The sequence below is a fragment of the Haliotis cracherodii genome, unplaced genomic scaffold, assembly GCF_022045235.1.
Source record: "Haliotis cracherodii isolate W230 unplaced genomic scaffold, xgHalCrac1.p SCAF_8, whole genome shotgun sequence".
Taxonomy (NCBI): domain Eukaryota; kingdom Metazoa; phylum Mollusca; class Gastropoda; order Lepetellida; family Haliotidae; genus Haliotis; species Haliotis cracherodii.
In genome coordinates this window covers 41,290,632-41,309,832 of record NW_027266341.1, presented here as the reverse complement: position 1 = coordinate 41,309,832, position 19,201 = coordinate 41,290,632, and the positions used below count along the sequence as shown (strand labels likewise).

Genomic DNA, 19,201 nt, shown 5'->3' with positions numbered 1-19,201 from the left:
ATAATAGACATGAAAACATCATCATCAATATATAACATAAGAGATATGAGCTGTACATCTTATCTTGTTCTGACAGGACATTTCTACTGAGGAAGACAGATACAACTGGTTAAAAGACAGAATATTAGGAATTTGTTTGTGTGCTGAAACCTACTGAATAATAGCCACATGCCAGATATCATAAAACAGAGACACAAGGCTCTGTAGCTCATTTGACATTTCATGATAATTCAATCTATGAACCTAAAGAAAACTTGGTGCAAAAAATTCCATGGAAAACATCATTTAGAACACTGATTATCATTGACACAAAGTTTAAGGCCTGTGTCCCATGGTTCTTAAGAATAAATATTTTTTGAACTATTGTAAAAATTGATTTAAAACATCAAAATTACTTCCACAATAAAAACACATTGATTTGAAAATGATGTCTTCATAAAATAGAACCTGTTTAACAAATTTAACCTTTATCAGTTACGCAGTATCAGAAGAGAAGCTATAAGATCAGGCACAGGACCAAACGCCAGACTTTACACCTTTGAAACATGCAAATATAGTAGGAAATGCATGCAATGACTGGATTTGTGTATGATTCCTGCTATAAATTTCATATGAACACTGAAACAAATGACCATCATTTATTGCCACATGCACACACATCATAGTAATGAATGGTATGACAGGATATTCAGAAGTTTCCAAGCATGAATTCCGGAGTTGATACTACAGTCAACCTATTGTAGGTTTCAAATGCATTTCTTGATGTCCTTGGGTCTAAAATATACAAAGGTAAAGCATGGAAATTTGTAAATTTCCAAATGTTTCCATACCTTAGAAATATGTATCATTTGGGGTATCAAGTCAATGTATACTGAACCGCAAAAGAAACATCACCATGGATAGATATATGAGAAACCTTATTTGTCCGAACACTGTATGTAGACATATTAAAAAGATGATACTTGGCAAAACTGATCATCAAGGTTGAAATTATAGAGACAAATGTTCTCCAAGTGAAACACAACACTAGTCTCTGAGAAAATGGCATCACAAGTCAGTATCTCGTGTGTCTGCCATGTGCATTGATGACTGCCACGCAACGTCGATACATGGAATGGATGAGGTGGTTTATGAAGGCCATAGGCACTTGAGCCCACACTCTGAGGAACGCCTGATGCAGTTCAGCTGCAGTTGTTGGCCTTGGTCAGACGTCATTCAGCCGTCTTTGAATCTCGTCCCACAGGTGCTCAATGGGATTTAAATCAGGACTGAGGGCAGGCCACTCCAGGGTTCTGATGCCATTCTGCTGGAGGAAGTCTCTTGTTGCTCTCGTAGCGTGGGCACCGGCGTTATCATGCTGAAACTCGTGGTTGCGGTGACGTGACAAATGAGGTATGGCGTGTGGTCTCAAGACTTGATCAATGTACCGAGCTGCCGGGACACCACTGCCTCTTCCTGGATCGATATTCTGGAAGACCACAGGATGGACCCTCTGTGCAAGAAAATTCCACCCCACACCATGATGCTCGGACCACCCCACGAGTCTCTCTCAACAACACAAGCATTCGAAAAACGTTCCCCACAGTGTCGCCAGACTCTCTCTCTCTCTGCCATCTGCTGTTGAGTCACAGTAACAGCTCCCGTCTGAAAAGAGGACTCTTCCCCACTGCTGGTGGAGCCAATGCTGGTGCTATGTTGCCCACTGAATACGGTCCCGGCATTGACGTGGCATCAGAATGGGTCCTCGGTGTGACAGTGGAGGTGTCTGCTCGTCCATCGTCGACGCATGGTGTCCGCACTAATGAGTCGCTGGTGTGTCACCATGGTCTGTCGAGCAGTTTCCACAGCAATAACAAAGCGATCTTGAAGATGTTGTCACACAATCTGACGATCCTGACGCCGGGTGGTGACCCTTGGTCTTCCATTATGTGGTCGGTTATCTGTAGTGTTGGTGGTCTGGTACCATTGCTGGAGCCTGTATATAGTCCTTACATGGACTTGAAATGCATTGGCTACTTGCCGGGCGGTTTGTCCAGCTTGCAATTGTCCAAGGCCTTGGTGTCGCTGATTTCTTGTGATGTGGCATGTGGTAGCAATTCAATAACGAATGCATGTTATCTGATCTGGGTGGATTTGTTTAGGGCAGGAAATGGGGGAATTTTCAATTTGCACTGGACTCACGTGCATCGAGTAACCATGGCCGTTGCCGTGATGCATTTGGGCGATCAGTATTATTGTCCGGAAAAAGTAATGTTAAATTTTAGAAACTTTGACAAAAATTACACAGATATTTAAATGACCACTTTTCGTGCAATGTTACTTGGGGTGATGTTTCTTTAGCTTTTCAGTATATATAAACAGTTGATATATGTTCATATTACCAGTACTAAAATAAGATGATCATACATGTTTCCACCAGGTGAAATATTGACTTCATATTGCTTATTCCACATATGATGATGCTTTTATCATCAAGTCTTGTATGGCCTCATTAACCTTAGAGCTCTTCACGACTGGCTAAGCAAAACACAATTTTGCAAGCTGACACATTCCCATTAGGGCACCAGTCAATCTCATTAAAATAAGATCTTTGTTCTTGCTACTGCTAAACAAAGATCTGAGGACATCCCATTACGGGTCACGTCAGACCGACCTTGCGCGAACTTTGACCGACCAATGGAATGACCAATCAGAAGGCAGCTTTCTCGTGCTTTACGGCACAAATTTCAAATTGGCGACTATGCTTCGAAACATACAAGGGGTGTTCATTAAAGATTTCCCCTGACCCACTTCCGATGGACCTAGTGGAATAAAACTTCTCCACATAGGAACCACCAAGAGTTACACACTTCTCCCATCGTTTTATGCCACTATGGAAACCTCGCTTGTAAAGCCCTCATTTTGCGTCTCAAATCAGGACTTGACTTCAAAAATCAGTGTTTCATCATCTGTGAAACGTTTTCCCTTCAAAAATGACTTCATGGTTGGAAAGAGGTGGAAGTCAGATGGTGCAAGGTCAGGAGAGTACGGAGGATGTGGAAGGATTTCATAGCCACAGGACCGCGCTTCTGTCTGGGCAACATGATAGTTGTGTACTGGAGCACTGTCTTGCAGGAGACGGACACCCTTGGTCAGCATGCCACGCCTCTTAGGCGACACTTTTTTTATTTCTTGGTTTACGGATTTCAAACTCATTTCAAAAGTGAGGCAGGCCAATTAAAAAAAAAAAAAAAAAAAAGCCTCTCTAATTTTTTTTACCTGAATTTTGTCCTAAAAAGTTAGGTAGGTATGAAAAAAAATATCCTGGCGTAATAAAAGTAAAATAACTCAATTTTTCAGGAACATTTTATTATATCCCTTGCACTCAGCTTGTGCAGGGATGACAACATAACAATATTCATGTCATGGGTGGAAATGCATGAAAGACGCTGCTATTTTGGCAGCAAATGCATGGGCAACGTTTAACTCTTTCAACACCAGCCAACCAGAAGATTACTGCTGTGACACCAAGTTCCCAGAGACTGTTGTGTGATAGATGAAACCAACATTTATCAAGGAAATTATCTGCTGAAATTAACATCTTTGCTACTACATGTTTGGCCATACACTATTTGAAAGGTCTTTAATCCTATTGTTTATAAATATGAAAGATATGTGTATTTCATTATTTAAATAATTCATGAACAACTAAATAAAGTTCGTTTTAAATAAATAATAATGTAAGCTAAAACATTAATAACGTCCAAATTTAGCGCAAATCTAACGATTTTTTCGGCAAATATAATAATTCATAAAATCCACTTACCTATTTCTTTTTAATTTTCATTTGTTTACGTTGAACATTATTTTAAAAAGAATTACAAATAATATCTGTCATCACCCATTTCCCGATGATAGTGGCTGTCCGCTCACTAACATGAGGAAATACCTCGGTTTTCAAAGCTTCGTATGAATAACACATACGTCCTGCCATGTCAGTATACATTAAAAAAACTTATATTGTTTCACCGACAAAATCTGCTACAAGGTTCGTGATTAGTCAAATTTAAGCATGTGACCTAAGGCAGCTAATCAAATTACAGCAAAGATAATGTTCAGACTTTGGCGAAAGGTTTGTATTAAATCATGTTATTCTGAACGTTTTAGCATGAAATCGCGATCTATATTAAAAATATGGAACTTTATGGATGTATAGAGCTAGGTTACGAGCTGTGACAAAGATTTCTTATGCATATATTTTCGCATTAAGACATCGTGTCCGAGCCGAGAAATCCAGGCGACGAAAGCCGAGATGTCATTTGACTTACGATATGCGATCGCACGAAAAGTTGGAAATAATAACTAAGATGTCAGTTTGGCAACTTTTATAGATACATTTTTGATGATTTTATTACTTTGTAAATAAAGACGTTTCAGCCCGTGAGGACTCGTTGTCGAAGTGTGTCCGAGAATTTTATTTTCAATAACATTGCGGGAAATAGTGTCAAGTGAATAAAATAAAAAATGATAAAATCAAATGGAATAGGTATTTCAGACATTGTGAAATATGATAGATTTAATAAATGAATGATATGACAAGTAGGTTAATATAATTATAAACTATTTTGACGTGGCTTGGACGGTTTACCGTGCGGTGTGACTTGTGGCTTTGAACGGCCAACAGTGTTGAAATAGTTAAACTGGTCACCACTGCGCTTTGCGTTGACAAGCTTTGATGATATAAAGAAGGATCCCAGCAAGAAATATCAGAGTGACTTCCCTTTGCTTTAAGCTCGACGAGGAAAAGCAATCTTTTTTTGTTTGAACTTTTTGTCGAAAAGATCGGCGGTAATAAAAAAAAGGGTAATTTTCATTTTTATTTTTTTTTAACATTTGGACTTTGAAAGAGCGGCGCATCCGTAAACCAACAAATAAAAAAAATGTCGCCTTAAGCTTGATAACGTCCCACAATTTCCGCAGCAGTAAAGCTTAATAAGCTCCTGTAATTGTGGTACCCTTTGCCAAGAAATCCATCATCACTACTCCGTGCTGGTCCCAAAACACCATGAGCATGACCTTGCCTGCAGAGGGTTTGACACGTGCCTTCTTTGGGGGTGGTGACTCCACATGATTCCATTGCATCGACTGACTTTAGTCTCAGGATCATAGTGATGGACCAATGTTTCATCCTGTGTGATAAGTCTGTCAAAAAAGTTTGCCTGTTTTTTTTGGCACATGTCCAAAAGATCCTTTGAGCAATTGACTCGTTCCTGCTTTTGGAAAGGTGTGAGCAACCTGGGAATCCATCGTGCAGACACCTTATGCATGTTCAAATTGTCATGGATGATTTTTTCCACAGACCCTACACTGATCTTGACATCTTTTGCTAACTGGCTAACAGTTATACGTCGGTCTGCCAAAATGGCGGTCTCCACTTGATGGATAGTGTCCTCATCAATGGCTGAATGGGGGCGACCAGGAATGGCAGCTGTTTCCACAGATGTCCGACCACACTTGAACTGGCGATGCCAGTGTTTAACAACGTCATATGATGGGCCATCTTCCCCATTAGTTGCTTTCATTTCATCGAAAGTTTCTTTTGGTGTGCGACCTTTCAAATATAAAAACCTTATCACTGCTCGGTATTCTACTGGCTCCATTGTCACACCCTACTCGATCATAACACCTGTAAAAGTGGTAAGATTAATATTTCGGTGCAAATTCAGACATAATCCATAGATACATGTATCATTACACATGTGAAATTTCAACCGAATATGATAGCCCTAAGTGGTTTAGGGGAAATCTTTAATGAACACCCCTCGTATTTTAGCAAATTCTCGATTACAAATTTGAAACCTGAACAAAAAAAACATCCTGGAATTGCTAATAGATGGTCTAGATAGTAAGGATTCAGTCGATAAACCCGTAATTATCGTTCGGAATACCCCATGTTAAAGTTTTTGAGATTGCATGATTAGAAATCACATTGTGACTGTCACTTTCATAATCTGGTAAGCGACGCACTGATTGGTCGGATGAAAGGTCGTTCTGACGTGACCCCTAATGGGATGTCTTCAGATCTTTGTTTAGCAGCAGCAAGAACTAAGGTCTGATTTTAATGAGATTGGGCACCAGTTCAATCATTTCCCTTCACCAGGTTGCAACCTCTTCAGATAATAGTGAGAGGGAGAGTGAAAGAGTTGATTGGGATCACATCTACGTCACAGCAATTAAAATATAAAAAGATGAAGATCTTGTACAGATATCTATCTCCCCTCCCCAATGGGTGATTGGAAAATATAGTGAAAAACAAGACACCTCATAAGCACATCACAAATACATGTGCACACACACGTGCTCGGCCCACAATATGGTAAAGAGCTGTGCTAGCCTTGACATATTTATTGAAATCAAGCTTCAATCTAATCATACATAATTGTTCATCAGTTTTCAGTGCAGATATTTCACAAATGTAATTATGCTTACGTAGATATGTTTCAAGGTATGTATTTGACCAATTCAACAATAGAGAAGAATCTTCAAGATGAATAGATGCCATATTTACTGCTATTTCTCAGTTATATGTCATCCATACTCACATGAAAGAAAATTGTAACATAAACTAAACACTATTAATATAAAACAGGTGAATGTTATGTTGTTTAGCAGAGTATCTAGTTTACTACACACAAAAGAATAACAGTAAGATGACATGCGATCTTTCTGCAAAGAATGCAAATCTAGTCATGTTACGAATGAAGTAGTAAATGTTACCAACAAAGGTCAAAGTACAAAACAAATTGACACCATATGAAAGGAAACACTAAAGAATGTCACCGCAAACAAAAGGACACCAAAGCTAAAGGACAACTTGACAATAAAGAATGGCGCTGCAATTCTGATTTGAATCAGCTTCTTCCACTGAGTATATAAAAAGCATGCAATATGCAACACGACAGTGAGGTGCACAATTTATTACGTCATTTCTTGTGCACCCACTGTGTGACATCATATATACATGACACAGGTACCCGAGCAGTAATTTTGGACTCATCCCAGCCCAAACTGGCAAGGATGGATGTAACAATGTTCAAGTTTTACACACCCCACTATCTAAGAGACTGAGGTGAAACTAAACATCGACATTTGTGATGTTTATTTAGTGCTATTTTGACATGTTCAACATATTCATTTTTGAAGGGAAACAACACTCCAACTTTAAGTCGTCTAGCCTGGGCCATTTTAATGAGCCTGCATAATCACCAGAAGCCAGTTAGCACCAGCAAACCCAACAAACTGGGTTTCTGACCAGCGAGGGGCCAACTGGAAAACCTTGTTGACAGCTAGGGTTAATCCAAGCATTTGACTAGATGATGCTTACTATAACCTTTCACCTTGCAAATTCATCTGCATGTGTTAATGTGTATGAACAGTCATGTAGTTTGGTATACAGAAAATATATGTACATATTATTTTTTGTAACAATGAAATTCAGTTCATATACGGAGCAGCCAAAATCCTTAGTTTCTTCTCATCCATGTTTCTCCACCTGTATATCTGTCATCATTCACTTGATGCTCAGTTAATGGCTTTATTACAGGTACAATTAGTGGTAGAACTACTAAGATCACCTGAGAAAGACAGTAAAATATCTCAATAACGTTCACCGCTGCCTATGAGGGTGTCAAAGGAATAGAGCACTCAGTACTTCGCATTGTGTCTGGGGTAATTATTTAATACACAATTGGGTCATACATCCAGGTCTGATGTGGTTAGTGTACTACATTTTATGTAATATGCCGGTGGCAGCCCTGCAAGAGAGGAATCATCAGTAGAGTTACAAAAGACATCAATCAAAGGATAACCAACAATACGTCGATTGATTAATCACTGTTATCTTGTACAATGGATTTGTCAAAAGTAAGTCTTTATATATGTAGGTTTACTAAAGCAGACGGAATACACCCATGTCTGGGCGTGAAGTGCCATTTTTAAAACAACATACTTTGTTCAAAGGATTAGCCGATTATTACTCATTGTTATCTATATAACTATATGGATTTTTTAAAGAACCGTGGACATCATGAACATAGTTGTCATGTGTGCTATCTCACACAAGTTTGTTTGTATAGCTTCAGATGTATGGGATATTGTTCCTGTATTTGGAGATTACCTGATACATCTTCAAACAAAGCAACTGACAAAAACTATACACATAACTTTTGTTGGTTGTAATTACTATATTTGTATTTTGTTTTCCTACACTTGCTGTGGCAAGACTGCGGGAGGCCTCATGTCATTGTTGATGATCCATTATCAGTGCTGATAAAATTATGTGGTGCTGTGAGGGGCTATATAACGAAACCAGCCTTTCCTCCTTGGCAGAAAGACCGGCACTTTCACAAATTATGCATATTTCATAAAAATGAAAAGTGGTACAATGCCAAATTATTTATGTGATATGGTACCTGTAAAAAACTTCGATCATCCACATTACGAAACTAGAAAGCCTATGAGCCTTATTGCCAAACTGTGACTACATGTAGAACCCAGACCAAGGAACCCATCTGCCCAGTACTTTGGACTTATAGCTTTGATCATAGTCAGTGCCAATTATATAGCTGGCTTCCATTTGTCCATTGCTATTTTTTTCCATTCTATAACATATGTCAGTGCTTATTACCCCCGGCCTCCCATTTGGCCATTGTCCATTGCCAATCAGTGATAACTTAAGTCCTGGCTTCCAGCTGTCCATTAGAATCAACTATAAGCGCTAATTTACTGTTAAGTTTTGGCTTCCATTTGTCTATTGCTAATCACCTGTCAGCGCCAATTAGCTGTTTGCTTCCCTTGTTAAGTTTCCACCTTTGTCATCTTATTACTTTTGCTGTTCTATATGTTCTCTGCCTCTTAGTATTTATTCACCTGATGAAGGAGTAAGTATATACTCCAAAACGTTGTGTTCCTCATAAAAAAGAAGTTGACATCCCTAAATTCTCTTCCTTATGTGTATCACTTCTAAATGCCTTTCAAAGACTTGAACAGATAACTTATGTGTATAGTACTGAGTCTGGCGAGATACATGTGAGGAGTTACAATATTATATAGCAGTTGCTTTCATAGTTTATATCAATCTACAAATAAAATGACAAATGTAAAGTTAAAAAAAATGATATTCTTGGTTCTCAGGCACCGCCCGCATCATCATAATGTCCACCTAACATCTCGTGTTATGGTCATGGCGGCCATTTGACTTTGTATGCTTGTATATGTAGGGAGGCTCTTTCCCAGGTTGATGGTACACAACTGTTTATTTGGTTACATACTAGTTTGAACAAGCAAAAAAAACAAACAGCCAGCCCGCCTGCACTATATTTTCCAAAGTCATTGCCTGAGAACCAATTCTTTTATTTTAAGCCTAACGTATTAAGATTTAATTAGATCAACAACTTCACATAGAGTAGATAATACATAAAATATTATTTTTAGGCAGGATTCGTGGAAGAAGATTATTAAGAATAATTTATTACGAGTTGGATTAATGGCGTTTTTAAGAGTATTCCAGTTATATCATGGCATGTCAGCTTGATGAGTAAGGAAAGCTTGAAGTGATGCAGGTTTCAGACATGTATCACTCTGGTGAAACCCACCAGCACGGGTATGGTGCTGACAACACTGGAAACACAATCGGGTCGAATCATAAATGATATATTTCAAAATCTGACATCAATCAAAACTATGACCCCAAGACCTATGACTCCCTATAGCACAGCTAAGGGGTCATAATGACCCCCAGTTTTGCGAGGCTAGGGCAACCCGTGTGGTTACCAGCTTGTCCTAGTAGAACATGATGATTGTGTTTCTCTGGATGCTGTCCTAAAGTCTAATCACACACAGGGAATTTGTATTTAAGTTGGATGTGTCCACTTGCTGCCGACAAATGATCTCCATTTTTCCCACAAGAAAGAAGAAATTGTCCCCACTAACTTTGAGTTGACTGTTGACAGCCTCAGTCCACATACGAAATTTCAGCACAAATGCAGGTGAGGTTTCTGCAACTTGTCATTTGGTTCTTGAGAGCTCAGTAATTGCCTTAAATAAATATCTGCACATATAGAACCAAGTCTTGTTTCATGCTGCCATCAGATCATTGGCTGTGTTCTATACTTGATATGAATTGTGTACAAATATCATGAACCAGTTCATCTGACAAACACTGATTGAACATGTGGACATTCCAGTCACTTTTGTGTATCTAATTTTATTAGATGATGCAGTGTGTCGCAGAATTCAGTGTCTGTTCTCTCCTTGTGAAACTGCGCCCACATCTCCTCTCTGCTTGTCACAAAGGTGCTGCTTTTCCCAAAACCGTAAAATAAAATGTAGGTGTCAGGCGATATGTTATTTCACTAGGCATGACTCTGAATCTGAAAGAGAACTAGCAATCCCCCACTTGCCAGATCCGACTTTAGTATTTCATTCTGAGCTAATGCATTCAAAGAATTGTGGACACTCCAGTATACACCCTTGTAATTGTTCACTGTTAAAGGAAACATATTTTTTTAAATTGTCGGTGTAATTTTTGTGTCGCTTGCCAAAGGTGGTGAAGATGGTATGGTCTTCCGCTGGGTCTCACTGGTCAGTTTGTATTTGGGTGCTGTAATTAATTACTATATACTTAATGATATATGCAGTCAAAAGAACCTTTCACCAAGAATATGATTTAAAGGTGGAATGTATCTGTTATTGTAATATCTGTAACTGAAACACAGTAGTATTAAACTTGCTAGTGTACAATATTATGATAGGCCAACAGATGTCCGGTCTTGTAATGTGATTAGTTGCAGGTAAGCGCAATCATATGCTGTTATGTAACATGCGATAGTCTTGAATAAACAGCCGGTCAAGTGGCAGGCTCATCTCCCTACTCCCACGTATGTCGTTCCTACCTGAGAACCCAACAGTTCTTAAAATGTTAATGTTAACATGTATCTAGGCATAAATCCATTATTATAAACAAAGTGCGCCTGTCAGGGAAATTTGAATTTATTTGGTTAAAAATTTTGATTTTTATATTTCTTAAATTCATAGTTATTTAAACATTGTATTTTGAGATTGAATTCAATGCAATAATATATAACTAAGCATTAAAACCTCCTGTTAACAGTGAAATATGTGATACCTCTAGTACAAAGACAGAAAATTACTTTTGTATATCAACATTAATTGGAAACCATTTAATACCAATGGAGGAATTAATAAAGACATTTGCTGCAGACTTGGGACCGAATATCAGCCTCTAAACAGGACAAGATACAATTTTCTGAACAGATCATAATCAATATCCACAAAGTAATTAAAAAAGTATGCTTATTAATGCTCATTAATTCTTTGTTTAGAATTTTCTTTGATTTCAGTTTTCTGTTCAAAGGTAATCAAGGCAATATACAGAATGAATACACATGATACAAGAGTAGGAAAAAACTAATGCATTAGTTCAATCATTATTTAGCAGTCAAATTAATTCTACATATAACATCATAGAATTTATGTATTTCTCTCATAATGTATGTCTTTATTTTAAAATTCCAAAGGCCATGCATGTACTTTTTTTAATAAGCCAAATTGTGTTCTCTGACTCTTCTATTTAAAAAAATCTGCGTATAAACATTATGTGACAGAAAACTATACTTTTTTGTTATTTTTTATGCATTTTTTACCTCGTAAACCCGATCTTCTGTGTGCTTTGATTGAGTAGCCACAGAATCCAGAAATTAGTAGCTAGTTAGACTGTATGTAAGGGGACAAGAACGTGCCTCTCGTATCATAAATTGATCTATCAGCTCAATTTTATATCCTGTCCGTACCATTTTGGAAGAGGGAAATCAGAGTGCACGCCAAAGACATTTATGTTAACTGTACAACCCTATACTGAGGACGTGAAAATCAACAAACTCAAGTCTGGTTACATGTCAGTGACAGCTTTGAACAAAAGGCAAGGTCACCATCAAAATAAGATAAGACAACCGTGATCTACTCACAGCATTTTATGCTACAGATCCGTAGGGAATGTTATTGTTCACATTTTGGATGTTTTCGGCCACAAAAACAGAAGTCAGGCACACTTCCACGGAGCTTTCGAATGATTTGTATCGGAACTGTTCACTTTGAGTCATCTGGTCGTGCAGTCGTGTATGTTCAATCATAAACAAACGCTTTCGGAAGTCTAGATATCTGTCCAGATAGTTTAAACTGACTTCATTTCACCAAGCTTAACCTTTCACGTTAAATCAAATTGAAAGTCGCGAAAGTGCTCAGGTGCGTCATGCTTGATATAGTGACCCTTGGTTGAAGATCTATCGATAGTTGTACATTGCATATAGATACAGCTCAATTATATAATGTCTGTAGTAGCTCTATGCATACCTAATATAGAATGCAAAGCAAATTTGATGCGTGTGACGATCTTGTTTGGTTTGATAAAGAGTGTGTATATGTCTCTCGCTTTCATGAGATTCCTTCAGTTCTTCCTTGTAGTTGTAAAAGTGAATGACTTCTCATGATTTTTTTATAAATGAAAGAAGTAGTTCTGGTGTGACAGAGGTCATGGTTATCCAATCAAAACGAATAAAACAAGGTCAATTTTGAACGACACATATGTGCACGTGACATACGGATTTAGTATCTTCCCACCTGTATCTTCACCACATGGGCAGAGCTCCAGATAAGCTTTTGGTGTTGTGGGTATTTTACCCATGCATCTTAAAATCATTGGGTATCAGTAATTCTATCTGGGTATTCAAATTTCTGTTACCCACTAGTTTTTACACATGTGGGTATTTAAGTTAAATATTTAAAAACAGTATTCATCTAGTCCCTGCAAACTGGTGTCGTGATGGTTCGAGAGCTTTATAGGACTTTGGCAAGGTTGACGGAATGCCCGTTTATAATTTCAAAATAAGTTGCTGACTTGGTAATCAAATACGCAGGGTTACTTCACAATATTTTGATGATACGCACAAGTTTTATTTTTTTAGCGTATCTGTAATGTTCGTTGCATATTTGATACGTTTGGATTTTATTTTACTGGATATTTCTGCATTTCTGATGCGTATTATATGCAGATACACAGCTTATCTGGAGCTCTGCATGTGTAATAAATTATTATCACTGACTTTTGCTATCACCACTGAATTTTAGAATTCGGTACTGACCACTACCATCATATTATCTATTGCCATTGAATATTGTACTACCACTCTATTGTGTACTGCCATTGTAATTGCTGAGCAGTAGTAAGTGTTCACTTGTAAATCTAGTTAATATGGTTATACAATTGTTAATTGTATACCATTTGTTGGTTGTTTGTTGGTTTCACACTAAGTACTTTTATGTATAGATATTTTCAATTTGGGAATCGACACATAAGGATATATGGTGTGTTATCTTGATAATCATCATTACCATTACGCATTGAAACAAATCTGATGCACGTGGGACGTGTGTTGAGTCTTGGAAGTAGGATGTTTAGGTAAGCAGGGAAGTTAAGTTAGGCTCCACTGCCAATGTGCCATAAGCTGCCCCAATATGTGGTTGACTTCATGCTAGCAGGATACTGAGAACACGGTGATCGGATTACAATTAGCGGATGCGTGTCAGAGATAGTGTCAGGAAATCTGTAGCGTTTCCTATTCAGGTTATGTAGGTCCGGGGTTCTGAGTAGAAGAAGTATTAAGAAATATGAAACAAGTATCTAAATTTGTACAATATTTCCTATCTGTCTTTGGGGCTATATTGAAATCATATTTGAACGTTTTGAACAAATTGGGGCGACATCATTGGTTGGAACAAGCATGTGAAGTTTCAGCTTCATTGGTCCAGTGGTTTCTGAGAAGATTTTACTGACGCTCCTGTCAATTAGGCCATGACATTAGGCCAGAATATGTCTCAAAACTAAAGGCCAAAACTTACCCGTGATACAGTTCACCTGGTATTCTTCAGGTTGTGCTACAAATGAAAGATGTGCCTAAGTGTCATAAAATCACCTACTTGGCATCTCTCTTCAGATCATCCGTCTGTCTGCGCCATGCCATGGAGGAACACTGATCTCGCAGGGTGGCTAGCTGCTCCAGATTATTTTGGCCATGCTTCAGTTCATGCTTCAGCAGCTGCACATCTTCACTCTGATATAATTGGTTTACAAAACCATAAGTGACATTTTAGAAGCTGTATATAGTATCAATGCAGACAGGAATTGACATATGGATTTCTACTTCTCTACTCTTACAATGTGGAGTTTTGGTTAAATGTTTTTAGGCGATATTACAGATGGCATTGTAACAGTAACAACACTGGCATTCTCTTCAGACCATCAGTCATCTAAAACCAACCCCCAGTCTAGTGTGGGAATTCTCCAAGTAAAATATCTAGGTCCAAGACGAAATTGCCTCAGAGAATGAAGTCGTCCCTGGCTGTGCCAAATGTAAATTGAAATAAATGTCCTGGGCTTATAAGGACACACATTTTGCAGAAGACACACATGTGCAGCGAATAATTTGCAGTCAACTGACATGTGCTAATGAGTGAGTGAGTGAGTTGGGTTTAACGCCGCTTTTAATAGTATTCCAGTTATATCGCGGCGTGTCAACCTAATGTGGGAGGAAAGCCCGAAGTGACGCAGGTCTTAGACGTTTACCACTTCGGTGAAACCCACGAGCACAAGTAACAAGTACCTCAAAAGTAACAATGGACATTATTCTCATGACGTATACATTGCAAGAGCATACATGAAAATGCTAAGAAAAGATTTTAACCACCCGTTCTAGCGTTTTTCTATAGTAACTACATGTTTGTGTCCGCCATGTTCGTCTAGTGGAGGCCGCCAATGCTCAGTCAGTGCTTGGGTCAGTGTAATGCCAGTGCAGCATACCCAGGGAACCAGGCTGGTATGACATAAACACGAATGTAGTGTTGTTGTTTCTAGTGTGACGTCATTCTGACCTCATGTCACAATAAGATTCAAATGAAGTCAACAATGCCGTCCAAATGACGGCCACAATACACTTTTGTCTCATGACGTGATATGACCCTAAGGCACCCTAGTACCCTCATCAGTACAATGAACAAAGATCGACTGAAAGATATACATACTTCCTGTCCTCTAACATGCACATTACAGGTGGATTAAACATCATAACTTATGTAGAAGCACTCTCTTCATGACTGACATGAAAAGATAAAGCCATAATTCTGAATACTGACCTCCCAAGCTTCAGGTTGATCCAGATCTACACCTTTCTCAGAGAAATAGTGGTATCTTCCAGTGGTGGTACGAGCTAATTCATACAAGAAGCGGTTTGCTTCAGTGTCATTACAGTTGAAGGAGATTGTGTGGATAGGCACTCTATGCTTCATCTGTACTTGAGCTAGTATGGACTTTGGTGGCTGCACATGTAGAAATGTTGGCAGGGATGAAAAACATTCAAATTGACATGTACACAAACAAATGTTATGCCTCGTTCAAACAGCGTGATCTTGACCTTTAATGTCATCCAATCATATGTCAGAAAAATTACTTGGGTAAATTGGAAATGTATCACTAGTATAAAATCTCTAACATCTGTCATAAGCATGTGACTGAAACTGTGGCGCAGTAGGTCGAATAGTAAGAAGGTACAGCATGAAAGTTGTAACATCCAATAACTAATTCAAACCAGTTGGAATTGACTATTCTTCACATCCATCAAATAATAGTTATCATTTTTAATAATTCAATGAATACTAGCTCCATTACATAAGTGCCAAAAATCCTGTATTTAGGCAGTCATCACATCATAAAATCTTGAGATTTTCAACAGAAGTCTTCTTCACTGACAACTATCTATAACCAGTTGAAATACTACAAATATTTCCCTATCATAACCTCTGCAGATGTGCAGAAAGGAAATCTTCACATTTTTCCAACATCAGCCTCCTAAATGCAGAATATTGGGGATGTGAATAGGATTACTCCTGATTGAATAGAGCTAATATTCTTTGAATTAGTAGCATTGATAACTATTATTTGATAATTCTTACAAATACATAGCCTCTCTTGCATCAGTGCCAGAATGCATCCTGGGAATTGGTGGGTTCTAGGGTTCTAGGAATCTAGTAATAAATACCCTGGATAGTTAACATTCAAATGAATTTAACCCAAACTCCCATCAAAATTGGGTCTTTTCCCCTTAATCCAGTTCTTATTAGGTACCTAAAAGTTGGGTGCTAATATTTGGTCACATAATCCTGAAATCACATCAAAAGGCCTGCTTTTGGAACAATGCCAAGGACAAAAGCAAACATGCAGTAAATTTCCATAGCACTATCATGTTCTGACTAAAGGGGGTAGCTTAGCCAGAAAGAAAAGAGACGACTAGTACAATATACACAGATTCATACAACAATGTCGAGCATACAAAGTCTTCCCAGGTACCTAGCATGTTCCTAGTTAGGAGAGAGCAAGTCTTTACTTTACAAGTTGATATGTATACAAGAAGCACTATGTGTCAAGTCCTCACATGGTGGTAGTGGCTGTTGCGTTGGTGCTTCTGAGCACCTAGCATTAACTCTAGCTTTGCTAAGGGTAAGACTATACTATTTTCTGTCTCTGGCCCAAGGCTTATATATCCAAGGTCATCTGACACGGATTAAGTCATAAATATTAACAACAGTATTAATTAGCTTTGCTAAGGGTAAGACTATCCTATTTTCCGTCTCTGGACCAAGGCTTAGATATCCAAGGTCATCTGACACGGATTAAGTCATAAATATCAACAACAGTATTAATTAGAAGTGACATTGTTGCACAGCTCATTCAGGATAGCTAACAGTCAATGCAGAACACAATGGGGATTAACAATTAATAGCAACTATGTGATTCTAGACATTTTAATGTCATGGCTAAATCTGACAATGGCTGTCCCTAATCAGTTGCTATGACAGAACTACCATTACATACACCTGGTTAAAAGTATCGCACCACCAAGATTTTTCATAATCAGAAAAGAGATGGGTACGGAGAAGCTGGAAAGAGATGGATAAGGACAAGCTGGAAAGAGATGGGTACGGAGAAGCTGGTAAGAGATGGGTAAGGACAAGCTGGAAAGAGATGGGTAAGGACAAGCTGGAAAGAGATGGGTACAGAGAAGCTGGAAAGAAATGGATAAGGACAAGCTGGAAAGAGATGGGTAAGGACAAGCTGGAAAGAGATGGGTACGGACAAGCTGGAAAGAGATGGATAAGGACAAGCTGGAAAGAGATGGGTAAGGACAAGCTGGAAAGAGATGGGTAAGGACAAGCTGGAAAGAGATGGGTACAGAGAAGCTGGAAAGAAATGGGTACGGAGTAGCTGGAAAGAGATGCATAAGGACAAGCTGGAAAGAGATGGATAAGGACAAGCTGGAAAGAGATGGGTAAGGACAAGCTGGAAAGAAATGGGTAAGGACAAGCTTGTAAGAGATGGGTAAGGACAAGCTGGAAAGAGATGGGTAAGGACAAGCTGGAAAGAGATGGGTACAGAGAAGCTGGAAAGAAATGGGTACGGAGTAGCTGGAAAGAGATGCATAAGGACAAGCTTGAAAGAGATGGATAAGGACAAGCTGGAAAGAGATGGGTAAGGACAAGCTGGAAAGAAATGGGTAAGGAGAAGCTGGAAAGAGATGGGTAAGGACAAGCTGGAAAGAGATGGGTAAGGACAAGCTGGAAAGAGATGGGTAAGGACAAGCTGGAAAGAGATGGGTAAGGAGAAGCTGGTAAGAGATGGGTAAGGAGAAGCTGGAAAGAAATTGGTAAGGACAAGCTGGAAAGAGATGGGTAAGGACAAGCTCGAAAGAGATGGGTAAGGACAAGCTCGAAAGAAATGGGTACGGAGTAGCTGGAAAGAGATGCATAAGGACAAGCTGGAAAGAGATGGGTACGGACAAGCTGGAAAGAAATGGGTAAGGAGAAGCTGGAAAGAGATGGGTAAGGACAAGCTGGAAAGAGATGGGTAAGGACAAGCTGGAAAGAAATGGGTACGGAGTAGCTGGAAAGAGATGGATAAGGACAAGCTGGAAAGAGATGGGTAAGGACAAGCTGGAAAGAGATGGATAAGGACAAGCTGGAAAGAGATGGGTAAGGACAAGCTGGAAAGAGATGGGTAAGGACAAGCTGGAAAGAGATGGATAAGGACAAGCTGGAAAGAGATGGGTAAGGACAAGCTGGAAAGAGATGGGTAAGGACAAGCTGGAAAGAGATGGGTAAGGAGATGGGTAAGGAGAGGCGTGAAAGAGACTGGTAATAAGAAGCTGGAAAGAGATGGGTAAGAAGAAGCTGGAAAGAGATGGGTAAGGAGAAGCTGGAAAGAGAATCCAGGGAATCCAGCACCAGGCTCAGATACACTGGGAGCTTGTATTTGGTGAACTAGTCCAGATGAGGCGTGTCCCACACCTACACTCAAAATAATTCCGACTGGAGAGACCACTCTGTTGCTACTATCCTCCCCAGTCAAGGGTGCTTAAATATATGATATCCTCCGCCAGATTGAGCCAGATTGGCAACAACTGGATTAGGAAGATGGTGTTCTGATGAATCTTGGTCTTTTCCTGAAATACCAACATGAAGTCGTCAATATATATGCACAGTGATGCACTAGATGGATGATTTTGACAGATTTAGTCGTACAGCCCGTAACTGTCGTAACTGTTAATCTTTTCGAGGTTGCATGATTAGAAAACACATTCCAATTGTCTCTTTGGTACGACACTCTCATTGGTCGGATGAAAGGTTGTTCTGACGTGACTTGTAATGTGATGTCTTCAGATTTTTGTTAAGTGGTAGCGAGAACTAAGATCTGATATTAATGAGATTGATCGAAGATCATGCACATATCAGTGGTGTTTTCCTTTGGTACAATGAAAACAGGAGAATAGAAATCTTGTCTGTGATCCACTTCCACACTTGTCCAACAACATAGAACTGACAGCCTGCTGGCCTGGGAGATAAGATCTGGTCAATGATAGAAGTGTAGCTTTAATGGTTCCAAAACCACACCACATAGAAACCAGTGCTTCCAATTTTTGGCAAATAGCACCAATCGTCCACAACTGGTCCTGGAGTTGAATTTGGTAGGTGAGCTTTGTTTGTTTGTTGTTGTTTAACGCCGCACTCAGCAATATTCCAGCTATATGACGGCGGTCTGTAT

At 39.0% G+C, this 19,201-nt stretch overlaps 1 protein-coding gene and 1 pseudogene across 1 annotated transcript in view; both read right to left on the bottom strand.

Annotated features, from left to right (window-relative positions):
• LOC139449468 (von Willebrand factor A domain-containing protein 3B-like) overlaps positions 1–19,201 on the bottom strand; it is a 521,695-nt gene that overhangs the window by 347,508 nt on the left and 154,986 nt on the right. The window contains exons 13-14 of the mRNA XM_071230886.1: positions 15,244–15,426; positions 14,032–14,165 (exon numbers count right to left, since the gene is read on the bottom strand). Coding sequence (XP_071086987.1) covers positions 14,032–14,165; positions 15,244–15,426 — 317 coding nt within the window. The remainder of the gene's footprint in view (positions 1–14,031; positions 14,166–15,243; positions 15,427–19,201) is intronic.
• Positions 9,763–12,158, bottom strand: LOC139450216 (uncharacterized; annotated as a pseudogene).